At 56.5% G+C, this 20,173-nt stretch overlaps 6 protein-coding genes across 6 annotated transcripts, besides 3 other annotated features; 2 read left to right on the forward strand and 4 right to left on the reverse strand.

Annotated features, from left to right (window-relative positions):
• Positions 1-688: 688 nt before the first annotated feature.
• Positions 689-2,878: a sequence feature (possible transcribed region).
• CYME_CMQ325C (hypothetical protein) lies at positions 1,058-2,506 on the reverse strand (the record flags this gene model as incomplete). The annotated part of the gene is made up of 1 exon (XM_005538169.1): positions 1,058-2,506. One exon carries the CDS (start codon positions 2,504-2,506, stop codon positions 1,058-1,060), a length of 1,449 nt encoding a protein of 482 aa, XP_005538226.1.
• A 248-nt stretch (positions 2,879-3,126) lies between the features above and the next one.
• Positions 3,127-4,612: a sequence feature (possible transcribed region).
• Positions 4,613-5,276: 664 nt separating this feature from the next.
• Positions 5,277-7,328, reverse strand: CYME_CMQ328C (hypothetical protein, conserved; the record flags this gene model as incomplete). Its single annotated transcript, XM_005538170.1, has 1 exon — positions 5,277-7,328. The coding sequence occupies one exon, from the start codon at positions 7,326-7,328 to the stop codon at positions 5,277-5,279; it is 2,052 nt and encodes a 683-aa protein (XP_005538227.1).
• A 1,137-nt stretch (positions 7,329-8,465) lies between these two features.
• On the forward strand, positions 8,466-10,076 carry CYME_CMQ329C (hypothetical protein; the record flags this gene model as incomplete). Its single annotated transcript, XM_005538171.1, has 1 exon — positions 8,466-10,076. One exon carries the CDS (start codon positions 8,466-8,468, stop codon positions 10,074-10,076), a length of 1,611 nt encoding a protein of 536 aa, XP_005538228.1.
• A 489-nt stretch (positions 10,077-10,565) lies between these two features.
• CYME_CMQ330C (hypothetical protein, conserved) lies at positions 10,566-11,498 on the reverse strand (the record flags this gene model as incomplete). The annotated part of the gene is made up of 1 exon (XM_005538172.1): positions 10,566-11,498. The coding sequence occupies one exon, from the start codon at positions 11,496-11,498 to the stop codon at positions 10,566-10,568; it is 933 nt and encodes a 310-aa protein (XP_005538229.1).
• A 2,164-nt stretch (positions 11,499-13,662) lies between these two features.
• On the forward strand, positions 13,663-18,186 carry CYME_CMQ331C (similar to DEAH-box RNA helicase Dhr1; the record flags this gene model as incomplete). Its single annotated transcript, XM_005538173.1, has 1 exon — positions 13,663-18,186. The coding sequence occupies one exon, from the start codon at positions 13,663-13,665 to the stop codon at positions 18,184-18,186; it is 4,524 nt and encodes a 1,507-aa protein (XP_005538230.1).
• Positions 18,187-18,596: 410 nt separating this feature from the next.
• On the reverse strand, positions 18,597-19,049 carry CYME_CMQ332C (unknown heme-binding protein; the record flags this gene model as incomplete). The annotated part of the gene is made up of 1 exon (XM_005538174.1): positions 18,597-19,049. One exon carries the CDS (start codon positions 19,047-19,049, stop codon positions 18,597-18,599), a length of 453 nt encoding a protein of 150 aa, XP_005538231.1.
• A 137-nt stretch (positions 19,050-19,186) lies between these two features.
• Positions 19,187-20,173: part of a sequence feature (possible transcribed region) that runs on past the window's edge.

Genomic DNA, 20,173 nt, shown 5'->3' on the forward strand with positions numbered 1-20,173 from the left:
AAAACGGTTGATGTCTCTTTCCAGTGATTCAGTAGAAACAAGTCAGTGTCGTTCATGGAACTTGAATAAACGAGGGCGCGTCTGCTTGCCTGGACGGCAAGAAGCGCTGTGTCGCTGTTGGACGAGGCGGGCGTAAACCTCGACGGAACGCCAGCGCCTGGACAACCGAGTTCTTGCAATGCCGAGTCGCTCGCCGTGTTGCTGCCCAACGTTTCCGCGGCAGCTGAAATCTTCTCGCGCATTGAGCCCAGCGTATGCACGCTCCACTGCTATTTTGTCGACATGTGCTGCCGAACTGGGGCCTCTCGAGTTCGTGGATGCGAATACAGGTGTCCGAAAACGCCACACGAAAGACTCGCGGCTGCTACGCGCTGCGGAGTCTCGTCTGGCAGTCCACTTGCGTCAAGAGCTGCGCTTCACCGAGCGACGATGCGACGGCTGGTAGGTGCGCACTCGGAACGACCTCCAGAACCTTCGATGTTTTTCTCCAAACGAGACCATCCGATGTCGTATGCAGCAGGCAAGCACAGCGAGTCTGTTTATTGTTTGCTATCTCGAGTAGAAGCTGGGCGAGACAGAGGCACGCCAGAGGTACCCGCTTGTTCCCTTGCATGTGTTTGGCGAAAGATCACCTCCTGCATCCCTGCTTGCAGCGTCCAGTAAACCTCATGGCCGCCACAACACGCTGAAGAACGTTCAGTACTTGGCGAGATGTAGCAGCAATAGCCTCGGGCGCGCTTCATTCGATGTATCGTGTCGCTTCGAGCAAACAAGGACTTTGGTCTTGGTTCGCATGGCGCTGCGCTCTGTTTATGACGGATGTGCTCACCAGAGAGAGAGAGAGAGAGAGAGAGGAACCCCCGCCCTCGCCCTCGCCCTCGCCCTCGCCCTCGCCTTCGCCCTCGCCTTCGCCCTCGCCCTCGCCCCCAAAAAAACTACCTGTATACAGCCTGTTGCGGCAGCGTTCGAACCCACGACCGTACGACATTTCGGGAGCAACCGCTGTCTTGGGGGCGCTCAGCTTGTGGATATTCTCAGCAGCCGAACGCTGGGTTTCTCAGGGCGTGTTTGCATTCGGGGAGGTCTCCGTCGCCGGTGGAGGCGGTACCCCTCGCCGTACCTGCGACCAGTCCACCTGGGTATCTTTCCCGAAGAAAGACTTGGCACCCTGACTAGACGGTGCCTTGCGAGGCGCTCGTTCGGAGGCAGGCACTGCACCAGCGTCAGCGTCAGCTGCTGCTGCTGCTGCTGCTGCTGCTGCTGCCGGCGATGGTACGCCTCGTCTGGAAAACTCCACTGCGGATGAATCCCCTGCCGCTGCAGCCATGCCTGCAAAAGGTCTCCGCCGGTGCCTCGACGAGGTGTCGTTACTCGCCGAGGCCTTCACAGCGGACGGAGGCAGCCGTCCTCTGCGACTAAAGTCTAACGTTGTCGGCTCCGTGGAGGCGCCCTGCTTCGCCGCGTGCGTCGTGCTACTCGCTGGCGGCGGGTTCATGTGCGACGGCAGCTCTTGCGGTCGTCCTGGACGGGCGTCACGAGCACTGGGCTCCGTTCGAGTGTCTGCTGGAGCATCTGCAGGAAGTGTTGCCTCGGAACGCGTGCCCTCCGAGGCTGCCGGTGGCAGTCGACCACGCTTCCCAAAGTCGACCTCCACATCCGAGGGGATGAACCCCCTAGAGGGCTGAGGTTCTGATGCTGACGCCTTTGCCTCTGCCGCAGGTGGCAACATGCCACGTTTGCGGAAATCAACGTCTACGTCCTCGACAGGCGACACCTGCGCACGAGTCGTTACCGCAGGCGGGAGTAGTCCGCGGCGTTCCAACGTTCCTTCGGCTGAGTCTGTCACCAACTGACCGAACATTTCTCGCCTCCTTTCGGGTTGGCGGCCACCAAAACTACCCAGACCTTTTTCGGCTGTCTCTAGTGCCGCGGGAGGCGCCAGGCCTCGCCGGGTAAAGTCCGGCTCTGGTGCCGCTTCGGCTTCAAGCGCCGGACCTGCTCCGTTCAAGCCAGCGGCCGCTGCTGGAGCGGGAAACCCCCGCGAGTGATCCGCATTTCGCAGCCAGTCGCGACCGCCTGCGTCTCCAACTGGGCCTCGAGGCGTCAGACCTCGTCGAGCTGCGCTCCAGTCCAGTTCGGGTTCAGCGTCGGCACCGCGGTTACCAGCACCAAACGCTCGATCGGAAGCAGCACCGGCACCCGCGAATCCACTGTCGTCATCGTCGGCCCAGTCACAGGGTGCTTCACCGAAAGCCGATCGCATTCGAGCTCCGGGACCGCCGAAACGCTCCCAGCGGTCTCCGTAACCTCCGAACGACCCACCATAACGAGCTCCGAACCCTCGTTCGTCATCGGGTCCCCGACTCCGCGGCGCAGTCGGTAGCACGGCGAGTTCGGGATCCGCCGCTACAATGGGCCCCGACCCGGGCTGCTGACCACTGCCAGCAACAAACTCGCTGAGACTAACGGTCACCTTGTTCGACTTGCTGCTCTTTTTCTTGCCCATAGACGTCGCTGAGAAAAACGAAAACGCTCAACAGCAAGCGCCCGACGGTTGCCCGAGGGCCGGCGTCGTCGACCGCGCCCTGCACTGGACGCACGACAAGTGCCCCGTCTGCTTTTCGGGGCTAGGCAGCCGTTTTCCGCGTGAGTTCCATGGCAAAGTAGGCATTGAGAGGCAACAGGTCTTTCAAAACGGGTGTACAGTCTACAAGTTAGATCGCTTTTCATGAAGTTGAACACAAGCGTTTGCGGGTTTTTTTCTGAGACGGTTTCTGTTTCAAGTCTTCGAATATCTCTGGCTTTATCTGCGAAGGTGCCTCGTTTCCCTCGAGCTCTGTCGTCAGCGATGGAAAGTTGTTCAAGGCAGCGTTAAAGTCCCGATTTTGCGCTTTTGGCTGGTGTCGACGCAAACGATGCACTGATGGAAACAGCAATCTATACTGTGCTTGCCATGTTCATGGTGTCTCCTGACACCCTCGGTGCGCCTTTTGTTCCTGTGACCCTTGCCTGTGATAGGGTGTTCCGGTGTACGTCCACCGGACACCTTGTCCTTCGAGTGCCAGTCTGTGTTGCTTAAGAGGCAGAAACCGCTGGAAGCGTATCCCGCGAAGGGTAGCAAGCTGCTGTCGAATGCGGTTTCGTTGATGGTCTCGTAGGGAATTGGATTTGTCTTTCGAGAGGAATCGGCTTTTTTTACGAAAGAGAATTTGCGAATTTTGGGCATGAGCTTGTGAACAAGTCATTCAGGGGCGATTTCGAGTATCTTTTCTCCTGATCCATCCATCGGCGCGAATCCCTGCGCCCACGAGTCGCCTCGAAACGGAAACATCGGAAGCTTGAAGCGTACCGGCCTCGGACATGCTGCATCTAAGCAAAAGGAGAAGAATGGAGGCTTGCACGTATGCGTTGTACAATGGTATCGGTTATTTCACGAAGCCTTGTCCGAGAGCGCCGCGAATCGTCTTGATGCTCGCGGCGTGACGAATTCCTTCTGCAAAGCCTCGAATTACTCACCCCGAGACTACAACCACGGATCCTGAGACCATCTCTGAATCCCGACGCACGTATTGCCGCACTTTGAATATCGAGGCTGCACATCTAAACCAGTTCGGAAATGACGAGAAAGTCGAGGGCAGAGCGAGCAATCCGGTGTTCCACCTCAATGCTGGACAGGTGCGGACTGAACCCGAGCTCGCATCGAAAGGTATGTATGTGGGACACGATGGACTGTTCACAGCGCGCCTCCTAATACGAGTGCCTCTAGATGAAATGGATCGTGAACAGGCAGCGAGAAGCGCTCGATTGGCACCTCCGATGTTTCGTTCTTTAGTTTTCATTTGAGACAGGTGCCAGTTCTATGCCGTTCAGTGCCTTGGTCTCGATGCGCGCTTGAGAGAGCTCTTGGGTCGTGCAGGGCGGCTCCTTCTGCGCAGCGTGTTTGAAAAGGAGACTTTTGTGCAATGCGCTCGATAGAAGCACTCGTCTATTGATCCGGTATCGCGAATATGGCACAGAAGCACCGCCAAAACGCCCGCAATGGAACCAGGGAGCACTGCAGCATGAATCGCGGCTGAATAAAAATTGCAGCTGCTTCCGCTTTGGCTGCGTTTGGGTGATGGAAAGCGAGATTGTCCAGGAACAGGACAGAGGAACGTCCAAAGTAGGAGCCAGGGCGTGCTGCGATGAAGGATGCGCTGGTGAACGATCGCATCCGTCTGGCGCTATCAAAGCGACAAGTTGATTCGGTCGCCGCAAGCGCTGATATTTTCGGAATGCTTGCTTGCTTGCTTGCTTGCTTGCTTCTACCAATCGCTGTTTACCCTTCGTTGAATACTCATATACAGGCCGGCCATATCACTCGAATCCATTCGCATCGAGTGAGATGTACACCTGTGCCCCCTGTGGTAAGCGCTTGCGTCTCAGTGCGGAATCGATCGTTTGTTGCTGAACGCACGACGGTCTCCCACAGAAATGTGCTCTCTCCCTTGTACGCGCATGTCTCGTTATCGTCATTCGTATCAAGCGTACGGAAACTTCACACCATATGGCTTGTTTCATAGGGTTTCGCAGCGAACATATGGACTGGAATAGACTGACACGAAGACACTAGTGTAAAATGCGTTTGATGAAAAGCGTTCTCGGTGCACAACGTTCAAAATATGGACTTGTAGAGAGGCGGTTCATCCACTTGCTGACCACAGATTGACTCACTTGCACATGCAAAGCCGATTTCGCAAGCCAGCAGTGGCTGCAGACACAGTCGGTCTGCGGTCCCGCACCAATGTACGGCGTACACTCTTTCTGTTGCATACCAGCGAGGAACGCAAACAGAAAAAACAAGTAGGACGTGCTGGCGCAGGCATCGCTGAATGCACCGCTCTGAGTAGAAGGCGTGCAGTGGATTCCCTGGTATGGTCTCAGAGCGTCCCGAAAATCTCTACTCATCTCCGAAGCGCGGGCCTTCGTTGCTACACACAGCATTCGGTACAATACAATGTAACAGAATTCGCAGCAGAAGCTGAACAAGTATCGATACGTGCGATAACTCGCTGACGAGCGCAGCAGCGCTCCAGACGCGCAAGCCTTGCCCAAGTAACTGTCTTATAGTCTGCCTGCCTGCCTGCCTGCCTGCCTGACTGACTGACTGATTCCCATACCTAGGCGAATGCCGGCTACCCAAGCAACGTACAGGCGACGCGGGAACCTGCCCTTAACGAATTCAAAAGCATTCCGGCGAATCGAAGATCCCGGTAGCATCAGCGAGCGCCGCAATTTCACTTGCCACTCCGCAGATGCGATCGGCCCGGACCCTTCCGCTCGTTTGAAGCTATTTTGAAGCCGAATGCGTTCATGGGGCCAGGCACTCGGAACAGCATCCGCAGCAGCTTAGGCTGTGACTGGGCCATGGAGCGCGCCCAAGCGCGAAAAGCCGTAATGTCGTCCTCTCCGCGGCGTGTAATCCACAGACGGAGTTGATCCGCCCGAACAGCATTGTTCTTTGCCAGAGTATTCAGCAAGGTCTGATCGTGCTTCAGTCGCTCATAGAACCAGCTCAAAAGTCGTCTATATGGTTCGTTCGCTGCCTCCCGCGATTTCAGAGTCCCGCATTGCATTGAACCTGGCCGCTGAAACGCCGGCGGGTCCTGAGGTTGTTGCCCCAGCGACTCGTTCCCCGGTTTCACGCTCTTTTCGTCACAGGAACACGTGCTTATATCCTCGTCCGTGCGTGTGAACAGGTGCAACATAGAGAGGGCTTCGATCGCCTCTCCGAGGCGCGAGGCTTCGCCGAGCTGGATATCCGCAAAGCCAACATCCCGCGTTTCCATTTCCGCCCAGTCGCGGACGACGAGCTCATCGAGCTTCGTGCACCGGGCAAAATACTCGCGAGCCAGTTCGTAGTTGCCGCAGTGGCGTTCAAGCGAGGCCATCGCGTGACAGAGATGACGATCACCGGGCGCAATTTCCAGACCCTTCTGAAAGAGCATCCGCGCTTTGTCCAGTCTACCTTGGCGCCATTCCAGTTTCCCGAGCAAGTTGTACGCTGCTGGGGCGGTATGCGGGGACCCATTCGACACTTCAATTGCTCGTTCGAAGAGCACGCGTGCCTCGTCAATGCGTCCGCGCTGCTGTTCGAGCATACCCCATGCGTGCAACGTTCGGGCATGATTTGGATTCAAGGCAACTGCTCTTTCATAGCAGCAAATTGCTTCATCGTAGCGATGCTCGCGTTGCTCGAGGACACCCCAGGTTTGGTAAAGGCAGGCAAGCTCCTTGCACGTGGGATTGATTTGCTCTACAGAAGCAACACCCAGTTTGAAAAGCTCTCGGGCGCGCGTCACGCCCAAGCCCAGACTCGCTTCGAAGCGCACCCAAGCTTGCCATGTAATCGGATCCCGCCCGTTCACTGCACGGGCGCTCAGCTCGAATAGTCGACGGACGAGCCTTGCTCCGGCACAATTGCTGGGCCGACGGCTCGAATCGGTCTCTGGACGCTTCTCGTTTTTGTGGAGCGGTACGAGTTTTTTGCTCACGGATGACATACTGCGTCGAAGCTCCTGTTGCTCGAGGAAACGCACTTCAGCAAGCGCCCAGGCATGGTAAAGCTTGCTAGCAGAGCACCATCGTCCAGCCTCTGCGTCCTTCTCGTTCCAGCCTTCAATATCGGGAACAAATTCGGTTCCGATATAGTCTGCGAACGTATGCACCGGCACCGTACCGTTCTCGTCGACGGTGGATTCATTCCATACACCGCCCGCACGAATCAGGCCCCGTCGAAACACCGCCCGAGCCCGCGCTACGCCGTGCAGACGATGGAACACGCTTGACGCCCAAGTCAGGTCGTCTACCGCAGAGAGTTCCAGCTCTGCGGTTCCGTCGCGTCGCATGATATCTCCGCCAACAAGTCCGTTCTTCTCGTCGTCCGTGTATATTGTTGGCTCTGCTAGCGCCGCCTCAGCTTCACACTGACCGAAACCAACCCATATGCGAGCATCGAAAGGGTGTTGCCAAACGAGCTCTTCGAACAGCTGCCGTGCTGCCTCAAACCGTCGTGTTTCTACATAATAAAAGGCCGTCCCGAACGTGCGCGGTGCCGGGTACACACAACTCGAGTTACGCCAGAGCCTTGGGCACCTAACTTCGTCCGCGACCTCTTCGCTAACTGTTAGGGTCGCGACTGCTGAAAACCTCCCGGGAGGCCGTCTAGAGATACCACTGCCTCGCCGCCACGCTCCCGTGCTGAACGCTTTGGGCGTACAGCGCGACACGGCAGTTACAGAGCAAAACCCCAAGTTTTTCTCTCCTATTATCCCATGAAAACTCGACATTCAACTGTTAGAAAGCCCTCAGACCAAGCGAACCGTAATACCTCCGCGAACGTCACGTTTAGACGAACAGCGAAACAGAAATATCTAGACCTGTGCTCGTGATCACCAAATAACAACCGCCATCCGTCTCCGAGATTCGCATGGAGTGGCCTCGCGCGCGCGTTTACCGCCTCGCTGCGAGCCGCCGCTGCGTGTATTTTTAGAGACAGTTAGGGAAGAAGATGTATAATATTGTGCCGATGAGCTGTCCGCGGTGCATCGCGATCACTATGCCCATAAATGAATCTTTAGGCACGTATATGGAAGTATCTCTACTTCGTTGCCAGCATCCAAGGGTACCGGGCGCATCGCGATCATGATGCCCATAAACGAACCTTTAGGCACGTATATGGAAGTGTCTCTACTTCGTTGCCAGCATCCAAGGGTACCGGGCGCATCGCGATCATGATGCCCATAAACGAACCTTTAGGCACGTATATGGAAGTATCTCTACTTTGTTGTCAGCATCCAAGCGTACCGGGCGCATCGCGATCATGATGCCCATAAATGAACCTTTAGGAACCTTTAGCCAAGTATCTCTACTTCGTTGTCGGCATCCAAGCGTACCGGGCGCATCGCGATCATGATGCCCATAAATGAACCTTTAGGAACCTTTAGCGAAGTATCTCTACTTCGTTGTCAGCATCGAAAGGTGCCGGGCGCTTTTCTCGTTTGGCGCGCATCTACGTGCGCTTTTGTCGAGAGCTGCGTGCACCAACGAACTGCGCACACCTGGTTGGTGTGCAGCTACGCTGCATGTTCCTCGGGGGCAAACTGTGAAGGCGTACCAACGTCAACGCACTTGAGAGCAGGGCGTCTCGGTCTCAGTCTCCGAAGCGCACAGGCAAGCGTTTGCCGCTTCGAAGCAGCAGGGCGACGCTCGCTCGTGCCGCCCCAGCCGTGACGGCTTGTCGCTCGCACCGGACGGCTCGTGCGAATAGAGGCCGCCAGCTGCTACAGCACCCTCACTGTATTCCAAAATCTCGTTGTGTAGGTCTACAATTCAGACGCTGAGACCGGTGCTGGTGGCGAGCAACGGTCTCAGAACCGTCACCACTTGCAAGCGACCCTGAGCATCCGACTGTGCGAGGCGGTACGATGGAATCCAGTTTCCGCGTGCGGTTGCCAAGCGCGTCCCATGTCCGTATTTTCGGAAGTGCACTCTCCTGTCTAGCCCGCTGCCAGACTGCGTATTCACTTCAGCGCTTTTCCGAAGCAGGCGCGAAGGATAATAGCGCTTTCGAAGGCATCTGGCTCGCGGCCTCTGCCTCAAGCCTAACTTTATCCATTCAGAATTTGGGATGCGTTGCGGAAATCAGTTTCCCCCGCGCATTCTTCTCACGCGAGCAGGGCGGGCGTCTAGAAGCGCCTCCAGGTCGGACGCTCTCTGTCAGTGTCGACCCAGTATTATGGTGGCCGGTGTTCCGGCATGCCGTCGGGAGTGCGGGTGCTGCTGCAAATGTCGAGCGCCGACGCGCTCACCCTGGCACACCCTCGGGCCCAAAAGCGCCATCGAACGCTTCCGGCGGGGTACCGGTCGAGCAGCTAGAAATACGTGCAGATACGCGTGATCGTGAACTGGTGCTCGATGCAGTAGCCTCCGTTGGATATGCGTTGGGTCGCAAGGCCCGTCCTCCGGTTGGATTCCACGACAACCGACATTGGCGTTTCCAATTTCGTTTCCAAGCTCTGATGCGGTATCAGGCATTGTCGCTGAACGAGCGTTCAGCACCTGAACACTATCGCTGTCGCATGCGCTTCGCACCGCGCGTCTTCCTCGAAGCGCTCTCGAATATGCATCGTCGTGTTGTTCACCTACACTTCTATTTCGAGCAACATCAATTGCGTTTAGCGAGTGCGGTAACGGAACAGCTCGCGAGACACTATGGTGAGCGGCCAGATTCGCGCATCGTGTCGCTGCATACCCAAGTGAAGATTGATGGCAGTGAGCTCGATGTGTACGAGGGCTTTGCGCAGTTCTTCCAGGAGGCAGGCACGAATCAGAACCTGGATGATGCCGAGAATCGATCGGCTTTCGAGACCAGCATTTCATCGGGCAGAACTGTTTTCGTTGTCCCGCTCCGTCCGTTCAAAGCTTGGCTGGAGCTCAGCCAGCGGCTTCAGTGCTCAGTGTGGATGCTATACGAGTCGGGTGGACAACTGATGCTGCGACTCGAGAAGGCACCTGCCACTGATTACGCGCAGCACCTGAGCGCCGCCACGGATGCACAGTCAGTTATGGGAGATACCTGGCCCGCAGACTTTACAGACGACTCTCAGCTCTTGTCATCCTTGCTTTCGGCAGACATGCAACTGAATATTCGAGGAAGCGCTAGTCTCACTAGTGCATTGTCATCGCTGGGGCAGGCACAGCATGGGACATGGCTCGTTGCTGCGAGTGCCAGAAATTCTAGCGCTGCATTGGAGCACACACAGAACCAGAACGACGCGAGTCGTGCGGCACTCATAGCAGCACCGTGCATCGCGAATGGGAGCGACCGCCTTCCATTCGGATCATCCTCCTTGTTGCACGTGGACGAGGCCGCCAGAGACATTCCGCAAGCAGCGCTCTTCGCTGATCATTCCCGAACCGCCAGCCCCGTCTTGAACTCTGGTGATAACACTGAATCTGATGACGAGAGCGAGCGTTCGGTTGGCGGCACCCCGCCGCCAGTAGCATCCTTTATCGCAGATGTCTGGCCTAGTTAGATGTTCAGCATAGCAGTTGCGTGGAAGCACCTCCGAGGCGAAGTGTCTAGCGGAAGCCCGACGCTCGCCGAGCGCACGACCTCAACGGTTTCGAGCCTGGGCACGGGTACGCACATCCCGATCCGTATTCCATTGGCGTGGCTGGTGCTCTGGAAAGGTCCCTGTTTCCAGCCGCCGCCTCGAACAAGCGTAGGCACGCCATCTGGGCCCTTGAGAGGCAGCAACTCGCGATACTGTATACACCGCGAACGTCGTTTGGCATCGTAAACGATTACGTTGAAGTCAAGTGAGTGCTGTTCACCTGTAACATTCATGTGATACACAAGCGGGATCCTATAAACGTCCCGGCACGCACACTTTTCTCTTCAACATGCACCGGTTTCGCTCTGCGTTCATAACCAGAATCTGAGAACAGCTACCTCAGCATTCCCTGAGTTGGACACTTTGTCTTCGCTCTGCGTTCATGTACACGATCTGAGAAAAGCTCCGTTACAGCGGCGGTCGAGCTGGGTGCACTCGTGCACGCCTCGCATAGGAGGAGGCGGTTTGCACGCTACCATCTGCGGGTACCTGTTCTTCTTGTGGCTCCTTGTGCAGCGTTGATGCGATCAGCCCGAATGGTTTGATTTCTACGGCGACTTCGTCACCTTTTGGCATCTGGAACATGCGATAGAAGCCCCGCATGACGCCCAAAGGTGCCGCCAACACGCACTGACTCCGATACTCGTAGCTGTCACCGACTTGGAGGGTCGGCGTCTGGCCGACCACCCCGAGACCCCGCACCGTCTGTAGCTGACCCTCTAGGTCATTGATATCCCAGTGGCGTCCGAGGAGCAGCACGGGTGCAGGACCATGGTTCTCTATCCGTACAAAATACGTGAAATGGTACATATCACGTAGACCATCCAGACCAACGCCACGTTGCTCGCGACCGAGAAACAACGAATCCACCTGAACCCGCACGCCTGCCGTCAAACAACTCGAGTGCGGTTCATAGACTAAGCGCTTCAGCGCGACAACGCGCGATTGTAGCACTCTGAGCAATCCGAACCCAAGCTCCAGTTCTCTTTCACTCGGCTGCTGCTCTGTGAAGCTTCTTTCACGCACGGAGCGACGCAGCGCTGCAGCGAGCTGCCACGGGTCTCGCGGCGCCTTCCCGGGCACCACTCGTGCGAGTTCATTTAATGCGGGACCCAGTGTTCCACAGAATATGCTCCATTCGCGGGCGTGGAACGCTGACGGGAGCACGCTCCTGCTGCTTTCTACTCGCGTCCACTCGCGAGCATAGTCGCGCAGCGAACGCTGCAAGGCTCTGTACAAAACGCTGGCCGTAGAACGCCTCGGGGAAGCGTTCCAAGTCGAACTTGCACTGTACGGGTGAGAGGGACAGCGAATGCGCCCTGTGAGCAGCCGACTAGCCATCCAGCAACGAAAGAGCCGTTACACGAGCTTTGACCTGCATCGGAACCGAGGTCGAATGAGCGGCGAGCGCGTAGGCGACAAGCTGCAGCCGCTTCGCCCTGGGCTCGTTCAGCTCTGCATTCATTCCGCAGTGTGCATGTGATAAGCCTTGATAGCATGTGGGTATTTGCTGCTCCTGTCAAGCAACCGAATCATATACAGTGGAATGGAACGATCGGGCATGAAACCTGGCGACTCTGCGGGATCCGGGTCGGTGCACTAGACCCGTGTTCGATGACAATGCCTCCCTGAACTGGGCGCTCGATTCCAACCGTTCGACTTTGGCCCAGGGTTTTCATACACAGAGTCTCGACATCCAAAGTGCAGCAATAAGCGCCGACGCATTCCTAGGTAGTGCCCGCATGCCCGATAGTCTTTTCGGGATGTCTGCTTCGAGTTGTTGCAGCACGAAGTTGTCTTGGCACCGGCATTGCGATCCTTCGCGACGTCCTCGAATAAGGGTTCGTGAAATCATCGATATCGCTATTGGATTTATACCTACAAGCCGCAATTTTATTCTTTTCCGGACATTTTGAAAACAGGAACGCTTCACGTTTTCGATTTTTTCTTCGAGGGAGCTCATGATGACGGGAATTCCCTCCGTTGGGCCGATGAGAAAGAATCTCGACGTCGTCTCGTGACGACTCATTCACAAGCTCATGCCGAAAGTTCACCGAAGATGGCACGTCAAATAATCGTTTCTATTCTATAGACGAGGCCCGACCTCTGAAAGAGATCCAGGTAACATTATTCGACGGAAACATGCTACGGCTGTCGGGATGCGCTCGCAGGGGCTCCCGTCTCTTCTGATTGCTTGGAAAAGGATTCTGGACTCGGACTTGAGTCATCGCAGCGCTCGCTTCCGGTGGGGAGTGCGTTACCGCTTTGCACCAGGGGGGTTTGCTTAGACGGAAAGAAAATTTCTCGAGAACATTTCGAGCCTGGATTCCTCGTCCAGTACTGGATTCATCATGAACAACATTGCCGTCCGCAAATCCATCATCGAATGGAACAGCAGGCGCTCGTTTTTCCAGCGAACAGCGTCGTCGCTGACGGGATCGCTCATAACAAGCCCGTACTCTTTGGGGACGCCATCAGGTGCGAAAACGGTGCACGGTATCGTGCCCGGCATTCTCGATTGGTCAAGTGCATATCCGTCGAGCGATGAACGAAGGCGTCTCGAGCCACAGTGCAGCCCATGGAGGAGAAGCTGAAGTGCTTGACATACGAGAACACCCGAACCGGAGCCAGACGCCACCGTTGCAAATCGGATATCGACGCAGTATGCAAAATCAAGATGAAAATGGCAAGAGAAGCGCAGATCGCTTCTTCTCTCTGTGCATGATATGCGTTGACAACCGGCAAAAGGGCGAAATTGTGACGTGCACGCCACCATGAACCTCATTCGACTGCTGACAGAGGAGCTGGAGGCACAGGAGAAACCAGCGTATTGAAAAACGTGCATCAGACAGAGGGAAACAAACCAGTCGCAAAAAAAGCTCGCAAAGACTGGTGTTCACGAAATCTGGAAGAGGCCCGACATTTATCGCATACAACCGAGGTAGCTGTCTGGGTCTCCATCCATTTCAGTTTGGAATGGGCGTTGTGCAATACCGCGAAACCTTGGAGTCAGCTGTACGCTCGAGAATATCGACTTTGACCTACCAGTGCATTTTTGCGAATGATGCTCATGCCCGCAGAGCGCTCTAGTCCGGGAAATGAACATGCAGTGCAGATGTCAAGACGCTCCCGGTCACGCAGCCGGTCATCGGCGGATCGTCGCCTCACGGACAATCCACCACTTCGGTGTACGAGTAGATGCAAAGTCGCCGCTGACAAAGTCCAAACATGTCGACGGATTCGAGGACGCCCTGCTGGATTGCTTGCGCTACACAGGGCCCGTACTCCCGGAGCGATCACATTCCTAGATAGTCAACCTATGTCTAGTTTCGTTGCCCCCGTCTTCGCCATCCACCACGATCCAGTCCTTTAGGGACAATAATGTACATAACTGATACCCCGCATTGCAGCAGCGCCTGCAGTGTTCCGGCGTCCTTCGAGACGCACTGCGCCTCCGAAGCCGCAGGTCGGACGCCTTTCCCGAAAAGCGTTCTTGTACGGCTCCATGATCGAGGCGACTGCCGTAGAGGTAGATCGTGAAGGGAATCATGGTCAGCGTAACCGGTGGCACCGCGTTCCAAAGCGCAGACGTCAAGCAGTTCCCGCTGCAGCGTTGAAGGAAAACGCCCAGCGCCGACAGGAGACCGCCGCGAAACGTGGCCTAGAGAGGCACGCCGAACGAGAGCGATATTTTGCCATTCTTGGATCACAGATGCTTTCAAGCTCATTACGGGACCAGTTACTACCTTCGCAAGCACTTAGTGGACACAAACGACGACGCGCCGGTCCCGAGGTGGCTTCGCACCCGCACCCGCCTGAGCGAACGGAGGCCGAACGCGCGCCGACGCCCACGGCGACAGCTCCGAAGCACTTGTCGCAGGCACCGGTTCAGAAGCGATTTCGGTCGCGTCAGCACCAGACCCCGGCAGCCTTGGCGGCACGTATTGGCAGCGATCCAGAGCCTGGTACAGACACCCCGCCCGAGTGCTCAAAAGCAAATGCTCGTACGAGCGTTGTGGTGCGGTGTGAAAGTGGTCACCCAGTTTCTATGCCGGAACCCAAAGATACACAGAATCTCTGTGAAATGCCGTCACATGCCCATTCAGATGTCATGGTGGACCGCACGGACGCTACACTGAATACACTGGCGGGTATTGCAGTGTGTAGCCCGTCGTCGGCGCTGTCCATCGACACGCGTCTTCAAACGTCTTGCGAAACAACACGCCGCGCGAGTAATGTATCATCATCATCATCATCATCGTTGATGCTAGCTCCATCCATAACAGACGTAGACAATGGGCGGACCACTGCAGAACAGACAAGTACTGGGAAACTGTCGCTCGCCTTGGTATCGCTTCCGAATCAAGGCGCATACTGTCAGCACCTGTACCAGCATCGGCAGGAAATGCTAGCCCCTGTACATCATGAAGACGACGATGGGTACGCCGCGGTGGTGCCGGTTGCCCACGGATTACCTGCTGCCGCGTACCGGCGGGATTCTGTCGCGGCGCCTGCACCTCGCTCCTTCTATGTGACACTGGAACGGACAGCAGACATCCAGACACGTCGAGCGTCTCTGCCCGTATTCGAATTGGAGCAGGAATTCATGGAGATGGTCCGCGATCGCGATGTTGTCATCGTGGTCGGCCCAACAGGCTCTGGGAAAACAACCCAGATACCGCAGTTTCTTTACGAGGCTGGGTACGGGCATCCCGACGAGCGGCGCCGACCCGGTGGTTCAGTTGCAATTGTCCAGCCACGACGTCTGGCAGCAGTCTGGTGTGCAGAGCGCGTTGCCTCAGAGCTAGGAACAGAAATTTTACGACAAACGCGAGAAGACGAGACGGGCGGCGTGAGGCAACCTGTCCAACTCGGCGTCCAGGTAGGATATCATGTTCGCCACGATCGAAAAGTCCATGACGAGCACACCCGGCTTGTTTTCGTTACCGACGGTATTTTGCTCCAACAGCTAGCGGAGGACATTGCTCTTCGACACTTTGGATGCGTTGTTCTCGACGAAGTACACGAAAGGAGCATCCAAATGGATTTGCTCCTGGGACTTCTCAGTCGAACGGTTCGCCTGCGACGTTCACCCGCCTGGCAATCAGCGTATCCAAATATCGGACCTCTCAAGCTAATTATCATGTCTGCGACGGTTGATGCAGAATCCCTGGCGCGGCATCCTAGACTCTTTACGAGCGCGACATCAGCGATGCTTGCGAAACTGCCCAGTGGTAGCGTACCGGAAATGCCGAGGTCGCCTGCGACACGCTCGGAGGCATTGCGGGTGTCATCATGCGCAATCAGCGATGTGCCTTCGGTATCGAGCGAGGCGACTCTGTGCTGCTTCGCGAAAGCTTCGGATGCGGGTGTGTCTTCACCTGATGCTGAGGCTCATCTGCTGCCAGCCGTCGCTCCACAGCATGCAGGCAGCGATGCGCTGGATACGCGTCATACGCAACCGGCGAGTGTTGCGGCACTGCAGGCACTACGCGCTGCAGCAGAAGCTGATGCAGCCATAGCGGCAGGACGTTCCGCGGGCGACAAACCAGAAGCCGGCGCTGCTTCAGCGCCAGCAGTGCTGGTTGTTCCTGGACGTCAGTATCCTGTCACCATCCACTTTGCTCGACAGACGCATCGTGACTACATCGCTGCTGCCTGCGAGAAATGTCTCAAAATTCACCAACGCTTACCTGCGGGCCATATTCTGGTGTTCCTCCCGGGTCGCCGGGCCATCGCACAGCTCTGTGCTTCCTTGCGAAAGGCGTGCCGAGGCACCTGCGAACGCCCACTTCATGTCAAACCTTTATACGCGGGAATCTCCCGGGTCGCCCAGGAGGCGCTCGAGCACGCCGTTCACGGAACGGAGCGGGTGTGCATCGTCGCAACGAATGTTGCTGAAAGCGCCATCACGATTCCCAACGTTCGCTACGTCGTAGACAGCGGACTCGTGCGGCGAGTCATGACCCATGCGTACAACAGCGAGGGCGTCTCGCTGCACCAAGTCACCTGGACAAGTCAAGCCTCTGCGCAACAGCGAGCTGGCAGAGCCGGACGCACCGCTCCCGGGCACTGTTATCGCCTCTATTCTGTCGCAACATTTGTGAACCTCTTTCCGGCAACGGATACTCCCGAAATCCAACGCATGCCGTTGGAATCGGTGCTGCTGTTTCTGAGCCGCCTCGGCATACGCCATCCATTGCGCTTTCCCTGGGTAACGACACCAGGAGCAGCCGCGCTGCGCAAAGCGCACTGGGTTCTCCGGGTGCTCGGAGCCGTCCAGGACGAGCGTGCTTCTCGCCACGTGACCAGTCCGTCGGTTGAAGAGCGCGCCTTGGCGGCACCGAGCGCTGCACCAGATGACCTGTCGCTGGAAGCGCCTACACCACTGGGGATCGCCATGGCCCGCGTACCGGTATCGGCTCGGCTGGCAAGATTGCTTTTCTGGGTGCGTGACCACAGTCCAGACGCTATTCGGTACGGGATCCGCCTTGTTGCCCTTTTGAGTGTACGTGAAATCATGAGCAGCGGCAGCGGCAGCGGCAGCGGCACGTTACCACTTGCGAACAAGGACTCATCAGAGAGTGCATCTGGGGGCCGTTATGCTTTTCGCCGAGCGCTCTATCATCCACAGAGCGAGCTGCTTACCAAACTTCGGTTCCTGGGTGCTGCTGAATACGCTTGGCGAGCGGAAGGCGGCTTCCGTGCACTCACTCGATTTTGTGCATTGTACGGTCTGCAGGAATCCACTGTTCGAGAAGCGCTCCTCATCGTGCAACAGTTGGAGCGGCGCGCAGACCGCTTCCTGGGCAAGCAGTGCTTGGATGATCTCGCTCCTAATGGAACAGCAGAAACTCGACCAGAGGGATCCGAAACAGACGGTTGCAAGCGTCCGCAGGATGTGCGAGATCTCGCTGCAGGGTGCTTTTGTGGCAGCGAGCCGGACCCCATGATCGACGATGACGATACGGAAACAGAGGCGGACAACGACAACGACGACGGGATCCCGTTCCAGGATCCCAGTGTCCACGTATCCAAGGGGCAACGACGAGGTTTCGTTTGCCGCTGGGGCGATGAACCGCTGCGGCCTCCATCACCAGAACAGGAGCAGACGCTTTGTCGTGCCCTGCTGGCGGCCTTCCCGGACCAGGTAGCGCGGCGAATGCATACAGAGGAGGCCAAGGATTGGCGGCAACAGCACTCTGGAGTGCGTACGAATGGAGTCCTTTTCCGCTGCCCGGTCTGGGAAACAAAGGATTGCGAGTCGGTCGAGGGAGTCGTGGCGCGTGTGTCACCGTGCTGCCCGGTGGATGTCTCTGGTGATGAAGTTCAGTACCTCCTGTATACCGAAGTAACGCTCGAGGAGCTGGAACCTTCACCGGACCCGGCCACAAAGTCTCCTGCTACTGTGGCAACCCTGCGAGGCTCGACGCGTATCGAACCCGCCTGGTTAACGACGCTGAATCATCCGTGCTTGGTACGCTATGGAGACGTCGTTGCGGAACCTGCTCCAAAGTATGATGCAGAAGCGGATCAGGTGATGGCCTGGGTGCGCTGTCTCTACGGTCGAGAGGCCTGGACCTTGCCCCTCTGCTGGATGCCGCTTCCAGCGTTTACACAGGACCCCTTGGACGGGCAGATAGAGGATCAGCGGGAGCGCAGGATCTGTATCTTCGCCAGGGCACTACTAGAGCGACAAGTGCTACCGCGTCTTCCTCCGCCGGCTATTCAGCATGCATTACAACCGTCACCTGCTGTGCTCACCTGGGGTCTCGAGCACGGCGAACGGTCTACATCTGGGGATCGCCACTGTAACTTGGGGTATAGGCGGCATCGGGCGGCCGTTCTCCTGGTGACAGCTCTCAAGCGGTACGACATCACGAGCCGGCAGGCGTTGTTTCGGCAGTGGCGACGCGACCCCTTCTACCTCCGCTATGAGTTTCTCTTATGGGTGCCAGCCGCACATCAGGGCATGATCCAGCAGCAGTGGACAACACTTACACAGCAAGATGCAGGTTGTTCGGTCTGACGTCTCTAAAGCGAATACGCCTGCGATGGTGTGCGGATTCCTCGTTCCGTATTTGCTTTCGAATGAGCGCAGGAATCCCGTTCAAGTATTGTGCTACGTTTGCGCGTATTCCATCTACCGTTTCACAAGCAAGTGGTCAGGGCGTGGATTTTAGACTCCTCGATCGACAACGATTTGCAAGTGAGCGCGGTGATCTCGCGCTTACGCTGCAAAACTCTCTCAAGACGCCGAACATTGATCAGCTCGCGTTGATAATAGCATGCCCCTACCTCCACGACGAATACGCAGTGTAGAACTCAGGATAATTTGGAACTCCCATGGGGTATCCTCGGAGCACCTCGGATACTGCCAAATGTGGTGCTCGGACGGTTCATGTTTGCGCGGACTACAACAACACCACGAACCGCTCGTCATTCTGGACTAGTCATCGTCCGGTCGTCGTCGTCGTCGTCTCCGCCGTCGTCCTCCGACTCGGGCGCATAGAGTCCTATTCGATAGTCTTTTAGGAGCCACGCCACGTTCACCCACGGGTGCATCTCATCAAACACAGCTGTGCTATCCTTTCCGGCCGCTTCTATGAACAGGATTTCCGCACCACCAGGGTGGAATCTGAAGTAAGCGGTTATGTCATACACAACTCCGTGGATAGCCGTCCAGGCGTCAGTAGCACTGCCATGTGACTCCAGTTCTCGTTTACTGACCCGTCGCGAGGACTGTTGGCCCGCAGCTGCAATCGCTGTTGCTCGAGGGTCTCGGGGTCGACTCAACCAGGCCAGAGGCGGTGGGGCTTTTGCCGGCTGTCGAGCAAATATTCTGGTCTTGTTGCTCCCCATCTGCGTCGCAGTAGACGCGATAGGAAGCATCCAGACCTTGCTGGCTCCTGCACGCCTGAACAATCAACGAAAACGGTGCGTTGTGAACGGTGCGGCGGCGTTGGTGCTGGGCGATCCCAGGATCCTACCTGCCACGATGGCCCCTGTTCCGAAGAGCCAACCCCGGTACTCGTATCCGATGAGCATGGAGTTATGAAGGACATGCTATGTTTCCGCCTTTTGAAGTTTTGTGGATTTGGTTTTGACGAACAATCTCGGTATTCGTCGTATGGCAAGAACGGCACAGGGATTCATACGTAATTTTCGGAGTCAAAGTCGTCGTTTCGGAGTGGCTACTCGGAGTTTTTGCTATCGAAATCTTTCACATCTCTGTGATGATCATGACTCATGACGTCTTCAAGCAAGCGTTCGTAACACAACCGATGTCAATATCGGGTTCATACACACAAGCGCCCAGTCTTCACTATTCCTTGCGTGCGGCGTGCTCAAACCACGCAATCTTCAAGTTTACAACGCTCGTGTTTCCGGGAGACGCATCGCCGGGGCGATTCGCGACCTTGGATTAAGGCCAAACAAAACCCGACTTTATCTCTTGGGGACTTGTTCACTCGTTCATGCCGAAAGCTCACGGAGCTTGTCACGTCGAATAACTAATCCTGTCCGAGAGACGAATGCTCTTCTCTCTGGGGCCATCGACGAAACAGCATTGAACGGCAGGATGATATCTCTCGCAGGGGATTTGCTCCCAGTGACTCCTGTTCCTTCTTTCCGCATCGCATAGTGTTTTGGACTCGGGCTTTTGTTATCGCAGCGATCGCTGCCGGTGCCGCGTGCGTCATTGCATTGCGCAACGCGCGCGTAGACGAGTCGAAAGTTCTCAGCTGGATCACCAGCGTGGATTTTCCCTCCCGTCCTTGTTCCATCATGGACAACATCGCTTTCCACGTGCCTTTGTTCGAATAGAACAGTCTGCGATTGCACTCTCGGAAGAGAGAGGACTCGCCCAGGGAATCGCCCAGAACAGGCTTGTTATCGTAGGGTACTGTACCGACACAGTCGGCTTCCAGGGGCATGTACCGAGCGATGAAGCAAGTGCTCGTGCGTAGTAGGGCGGTCCTCTGACCAGGAGATGCTGTGATTGTATGACAGCGCCT

Source organism: Cyanidioschyzon merolae, chromosome 17, assembly GCF_000091205.1.
Source record: "Cyanidioschyzon merolae strain 10D DNA, chromosome 17, complete genome".
Classification (NCBI taxonomy): Eukaryota; Rhodophyta; class Bangiophyceae; order Cyanidiales; family Cyanidiaceae; genus Cyanidioschyzon; species Cyanidioschyzon merolae.